The sequence below is a fragment of the Mesitornis unicolor genome, unplaced genomic scaffold (genome assembly GCF_000695765.1).
Source record: "Mesitornis unicolor isolate BGI_N332 unplaced genomic scaffold, ASM69576v1 C13636553, whole genome shotgun sequence".
Taxonomy (NCBI): Eukaryota; Metazoa; Chordata; class Aves; order Mesitornithiformes; family Mesitornithidae; genus Mesitornis; species Mesitornis unicolor.
This window is the reverse complement of record NW_010223368.1, coordinates 1-6926: the sequence shown is the minus strand read 5'-3', so window position 1 is coordinate 6926 and position 6926 is coordinate 1. Positions and strand designations below refer to the sequence as shown.

At 49.0% G+C, this 6926-nt stretch overlaps 1 protein-coding gene across 1 annotated transcript; it reads right to left on the bottom strand.

The window, feature by feature from the left end:
- Positions 1 to 196: 196 nt before the first annotated feature.
- On the bottom strand, positions 197 to 6182 carry LOC104547557 (chromodomain-helicase-DNA-binding protein 2-like; the record flags this gene model as incomplete). Its single annotated transcript, XM_010193306.1, has 9 exons — positions 197 to 370; positions 782 to 874; positions 1618 to 1714; positions 2239 to 2387; positions 3000 to 3149; positions 4274 to 4345; positions 4861 to 5013; positions 5268 to 5430; positions 5947 to 6182. Coding segments are annotated over 9 exons (1287 nt in total), but the record flags the coding sequence as incomplete, so codon positions are not given.
- Between the last annotated feature and the right edge of the window lie 744 nt (positions 6183 to 6926).

The window sequence follows — 6926 nt, the reverse complement described above, 5'->3', positions numbered from 1 at the left end:
GAGTTGTACCAAATCCAATGTGGGCCCTCACACTGCATTACAAACCATGGGCCCAGTGCATGATGCCGACAAGGGGTCAATGTGCTACCTCTGTGCTTTACTCCTAACCAACTTCTCCTCCTCCAAAGCAGCATTCGGTTGGCACAAAGGCTTCCTTTGAGTGTTGCCATTGCCAGCTCCTCGAGATGGGCTGTACCTTTTTAGTCGAGCTCCGGATTCGAGGCAGCATGTAGATTTCCTCCAATTCCTTCTGCCTTTCTTCCTCCTCCACCTTTTTCCTCTGCTCCTCTGGAATGATATCGTCCCAGTCCTTCTGGGACCGCTCGTCCAGCTCTGTCTCTTCCTCCTCCATGGTTGCAAAGTTGGCCACCTTTTACAAGCAAAGGAACACTTTTAGAAATGCCCTCTCCTGGCAGGAACACCCCACAGCTGTCTGCTAAGCCTCAACTCCTTCCCCATAGGAATTTTGCCAACATTTCCATAACTACTTTATAATTGATCCCTAAGTCACCACATTCCTGGTTCCTTGCCACGTCTTCGGGCTAACAGCTTTTGAGGAAGTACGTGCAGTTCAAGTAGTACTGCTGAGGCTCTGTGAGTTATTGGGTTTGTTTCCAAATTTGGTAAATTCTGCATTTAATCACAGCCTTCAAAACCATTTACATGAAACTAAATTTAATACCTACAGCTCCAAAATCAGACAACCCCTCAGCAAACTGCTTTGTACAAGGTGTGCGGAGCCACGTTCCCACACCCCACCACAGAGCCAGGGGGTCCATACCTTGAACTGGGAGAAGAGCTCGTCGGTGGCACTGGTGGACACTTCATTCTCTCGTGTTTCAGCCAGACGCAAAATCGCATCAATGTCCCTCTCCTACAAGTCAGAAAGGAAGAGTGATAATGGGGAGGGTGCCAAGCACAGCAGGAAATTAGAGGCTTTTAGAACAGACGCATGAGGTGCAACAGCTAAACACGCACTGTGCTGATACGAGCTAAATAAAGTGCAAGTATCTGTAGGGTGTCATCACCGAGAGCAGGGATGAGCTACCTCAAGTGATACAAAAGAGTGTACAATAAGGGTGATAGGACAGAAGGAAGATCAGGGCTGAGCAGCAGGGAAGTTTCCAGTGAGAGTATTACCTGTGGACTGCTTCCCTCAGGGAAAGCTCTGCTGCTTGGGGCATTAAGAGGAACGGCCAAAGCACTCGATAGAAACTGTCAAGCACCACTGTGCTGAGGCAGGAGAGAGCGACCTATTCAGATTACTGTGCTGACTCCTGCCTCTCTGAGAACAACCAAAAAAGGATGCTGAAGAAGCGCTCAGAGGAGAGGAGCTTGCAGCAGGCTGCGCTATAAGTAGCTAATGAATCCTTGGGACCCAAGGGACTTTCTTGGTGGCCATTGCTATTTAACCCCTGACAACAAGGCTCTCCTGAACCCCCTGATCCCCCCAACCCCAGAGCTCTCTTCCTTCAGCTTCTCTAGACTCACACATGCCCTATTCACTGGCCTGCCCTCACACACAGGGCAAATACAAAGAGGGAGCAAACACACACAAACACCCATGCAGAGCTGCAGAGGACTACAGACAGGTATGTGATTTCCATTTCAGTCTACCTGAGGCTCTGACTCTTCCCCTTCAAGCTCCTTGAAGAGATCTTCAGCTCCAAACTTCAGAATAGCTGTCAGCTCCTCTTTGTTGAAAGGATTAGAGCTGCAAGAAAAAATGAGAAGGAAAACGTGTTTTGAGCTGGTAAGTCAGCACTGCTACAGCACAAAACCATACCAAAGTTCTTCCTAATTAAAGCAAGAAGTAGGTTTTCTACCCTGCACTATAAAAAGCCTTTTTATTCAGTCCCTCTTCTCTTTCCTGCTCTAGCACAGACAAGTGCTGTAAAGGGAACAACCTCCATCTGCTGGGGGGAGAAAATGGGGAGAGTCTGATGCCACTGCCAAATTGCAGCTCTTCCACAACCAGGTTTCCTCAGACCAGGATAACCTCTGGGAGGAATGCAGAAGGAAAAACAGGTAATATATTATAATTAGTTTTTTATTTCTGATCATTTTTATCCTCTATGTCCAAATTAACGGCTGCATGCACCAAATCAGTGAATTCTCCCGTTATTTATCAGCCTTCTGCCCTGTACCTTATCAAACAGATATTGCGAGATGGCAGCAGGTGGAGCTGGTTACGCCACACGCTGTACCAGGCATCTCTGCCTCCTGGCAGTCACTTACTTGGATCGCCCGGAGTTGTTGTCCAGAACAGTCCGGCCAGTGGTGTCCATACGCTGGATGACCAAATGGTCCAGCACCATCTTCTTCTTGGCCCTCTCAATGATCTCTTCCTCCACCGTACCCTTGGTGACCAGGCGGTAAATATTCACCTGAAGGGCAAGAAAAGAACAGAGCTATTTCCTGGGCCTGAACACGCTCTGCTGACACAGCGATGCATCCCTCAGTGGTTTTGCAGTCTGCTGACATGGTCCCTGCATGCACAGATGTGTATTTTTAGAGTAAAAACCATCACATACTTTTTATACCTCAGGGGAACAGCTAAAATCAGGCTGGGTAACACAGATCCTTCAGTGTGACAAAGCACGGAGCAAAAATGTTCTGAAACAATCCCTCTGAATCCAAACTAGCATCAAAGTTTTACATACCTAATAAAACCCCAGTAAAGGCAGATGCTCTACTTTCCAAGTTCTTCAGGGCAGGAGAGAGTCCCGTCCCCTAGGCTGAGAAGTGTGATGCCACGGGTTGGCTTCTTGGTTTTGAACCATGCCAGGAACCAAAGCCAACAGAAAGACCCAATATGTGGCAAAGTTTGGCTGATTTTTTGTTTCCTGGCTTTTAAATGAGCTTCCCTTGGGTTGGCAGTACCCTCTGGGGTCAGGACTGGGGCAAAAGGACCATGTTTTCAGCTCTGGTGAGGTGGGAGCCCATTTAGATGCACACACTGATGCCATGGAGAAAAGGACCCAGGTAACTCTTCTGACCTGCTTCTTTTGTCCAATCCGGTGAGCCCGAGCCTGAGCCTGCAGATCATTTTGGGGGTTCCAGTCCGAGTCAAAGATAACAACAGTATCTGCAGAGGCCAAATTAATTCCCAGCCCTCCAGCTCGTGTGGACAACAGAAAACAGAAGTCCTGGGAGAAAGAAAAGAGTATCCATCAGTTAGCCTGTAACTGGGAGGCATAAAGCAGCAGTGGTGACTTCAACACTACGTAAGGCAAAGGAGGGAGGGCTCTGTTGTGCTCTTAAGAAACGAGAAAAAGGATTTCCTTCCCACACACCCCACTCATGCAGGTTAAGTGCCACTGGTTTTTAAGCAGAGGCACAAGGTGAGGCAGTGCTGGCAGGGGTGAAAGGTGTGCTGCCCACAAAAAAGGCCAGCATGCATTGTTATGGGACAGCAATGCCAAGAGCTCAGAGCAAGGGCATCTTGGAGTCACTCCTGAAGGTCAGGCTACGCTGCCCACCAGACTCCCACAAAGGCTGCTGGCAAACACGTGCCTTTTGTCGCCTGAAGCCAGCTGGGGCTGAGATCAGCACCCAACAGAATATTTGGGTCCCTGCCCAAGGGCACGGGGTGCCAGGTTAGAGCCAGGATGTCTGAGCCCCCAGAGATGCCCCCAGCAGAGGAGAAAGGGCCGCTCCTATGGGCAATCCTGCTCCTCTCCCACCCAACTGCTGTTGCCTTCTCACATTTGTGATCTTTCCCACTGCCATGAAGCATCTTAACTGCATCTCCTGTGTCAGCCAAAGATCCTTCTCCAGCCCAGGACAGATACTTCTCACGGCTGGGCTGACTGTGGCACAAAACAAGTGCTCGCACCAGTCACTGTGAGTCAGCAAGCCCAGAGAGGCTTGAGATGCCCTCTCCTATTACACCAGAGACTTTCACCTCCACCACCAGACTCCACTGCCTGCCAACACTTAAAATCCCCCTCTCGCCCCTGCCATTTCACATCCAAAATCAGCTTCAGACTGGAGGAATCATTTAGCAACCGCCTCATTCCCCACACCATGGGGAGAGAGTTCCTGCAGGACTTTCTGGAGATGTGATGTGCAGGCTCATTCTTTGTATATTGAAGATTTAAAATAAACAATACAGCTAGTTGCAAACCCTGCTATATCTGTGTCTTTAAAACATATCAGGGGTTCTGTAAAAAGAAATGAACTGAACTAATCCCCTTGTGGCAGTCACAACCTGCGGCTCAGCCATAAACGCCCGCTGCTCGGGCAGCCCACCCGGACCTTCCTGAGGTACCTCTGAGCCGTCAGCGTTGAAGTGGTCCAGCGCCTGCTTTCGGATCTCCCCTTTGATCGAGCCGTCCAAGCGCTGGAAAAATCAACAACAGTGATAAAAGAGAGAAGGTAAAGGAGCCCTGAGGAACTGCTGCACCCAGGCTCTGGGAGTCCTACAGCCCCACTCCCTGCCCGGAGCATTTAATCCTTAAAAATAAACGCCGATTAAAAATAACTGCCCTGTCTCAGCCCGCTGTGCTGTGAGGACAGGAGGTGGGGTGTGCCCAGGCAGCAGCCACACAGCGGGTGACGCTGCAGCTCCCGTTACAGGCGCCCAGCCAGGGTCTCCGTGTTTGCCATCCTCTCCTCAGGGTTCATCATAGGTCACAGCCCAAAGCAGGGGCCTGGCAGAGGAAGCGCTCTGCAGAGATGGGGCTGCACCGAAATGAAGGGACTTCCCAGTTCCCTCCAGTGCATTTCAGTGAGTGCAACCTGTAATCCCAGCCACCAACCTCTGGGAAACTCATTGACCCCCACTGCCCAGGCTCCCTCTGTGTTTCCTTGAGTTTTCAAGTGAACCCTCCCGTTTTCTGTGTCCACGCTTCTCACCTGAAAAGGATAGTGTTTGATGGTCAGGTACTCTGCCAAGATGTCCAGCATCCTCACCATCTGGGAGAAGATCAGCACCCTGTTGCCTCTGTCCCGCAGCCGAGTCAGCAGCTTGTCCAACAGAATGAGCTTCCCACTGCTCCTGACCAGAGACTGAAGAGATAACAGTCATTGCAGCTGATGCTTTCCAACCTTACCCTTAGGTACACCACACAGACACACGCAGAGATCTGTCTCAAAGTCACAAAACTTTGCCCACAGTGGAAAGGGAGGGCAGGAGACTCAGCGGCTCAGCTGTAAGGACTATTTCTAATGGAGAGGCAGCAGAAGCAATCACTTCACCAGATCTTATCTTGGTGGGAGGACAAAAGAAAGGAAAAAAAATGATAACCAAAGACATTGCTCACCTGCAGTGTCTCAAGGCCATTCTCTCTCTCATTTTCCTCGGGAGGTTTGATAAGGTAGCAGTGGTTGCAGCACTTTTTCAACTCCATCACAATGTTAAGGAAACCAGATGTGCTCCCCCTCGTTCCCTTTGACAGAGCTTTGTAGTTTCTTGTCAAAATCCACCTGCAGGCAGGAAAACAAAAGTCCAGGTTGTTTCACAGTGCAGACTGGGTGTGCTGGAGCCTGGGAGGAACAAAACCTTCAGGGACACCTTGTTTAGGCAGCAGTCTACTCCCCTCCCTCCATCCCTCTTCACTTCTACACGATACTGCTGTTTCCTCACTAGAAACCCTGAGCTTACTTTACTATTGATGTTATTACAGTTTAATAATAAACAGCACCACAATTTTGTGGGGTGATTTACTCACTCAACTCAAAAAAACCCAAAACATTGCCCACATCCTGCAAAACTGGCCAGCTGAGTTGTACCACACTAAAAAAAGCATCTCCAGACTACTACAGAAGAGAAGATACCACAAGATCCTACCTCAGATTCCTACCATGAAGTCCCAGCCGCTACAGGTGATGGCTGTCACAGTGCATTTTGAAGGACAAAGTATACTGAAACATATTCCCAAGGCACACAGAAAGATGTGCTCATTTCTATTGGCACTCCCAGTAACTTAATGACTGACTCACTTGTAATACTGCTTCTGCAAAGCAGACATCTCCACACGAAGGATCTGCTCCACTTTGGCTGGCAAAGATTTCTCCACATCCTTCTTCACTCTGCGTAGGAGAAATGGCTCCAGGACTTTGTGAAGGCTCTGGTAGCCGTTCTCTCTGCCTTTCCCGTGATCCTCTTCAAAATCCTCCCAGAACTCAAACCTAGGCAACAGAAACGAGGAGCAGAGAGGGGTCAGAATGCCTTTTGTCTTATCGCATCAAACATCATCTACCAGATATGCTCCTGCTGGCACAAGATGACAGGAGACCATCAAATTGATGGAGATACAGTGGAGGATAAAAGGTTTGCTCTGCTCTGGCTAACTAAGCAGACTGGTGGTAAAACTTAGGTGCCTTCCTAACATCTTTGAGCTCCACACTGACTTCCAGGACACCAAATCTCAGTTGTTCCAGTTTTCTGCCCTGCTTTCTCCTGCTGCTATCTGCCTGGCAGCAGTTTCTGAGCTTTCCCCAGTGCCCTTCTCTAGGCAGGGCTCTGACACTGGACTACGTCTTACACTGCTCCAAAGGCTCTTTTGGATTGCTGCTTCCTCCAACAGCTCCTTTGAAAAGTGCAGATCTGCTCTTCTCCTCCATTTGGGAGACCTCAGCCCTTTCCTTCACTCTTTCTGTGATCCAGCAAAAAAACTTCGGGGAGCAGCTCTTTTTGCAGTCCAAAACCATTTTAGTGAGCTTTAGAGCATGCTTAGACTTAGCAATGCACATAGCCATTTTTCTAAAAAAAGAAAACAAATAATTTGCTATAATGTGGACACATGAACCATCAGCTAGACAGCACCATCCTTGAGCAATACTCCCAGAGACCGCCATAAAATGGTTGGCAAGGGTGGCTGAACCACAATGTACTGGAAACCTCAGAAATGGTTGGGATGATTGCTTGAAACAAGTTGGGCTTTTTAGAGATGGCTCCAAGACAGCAGCCAGATTTGAAA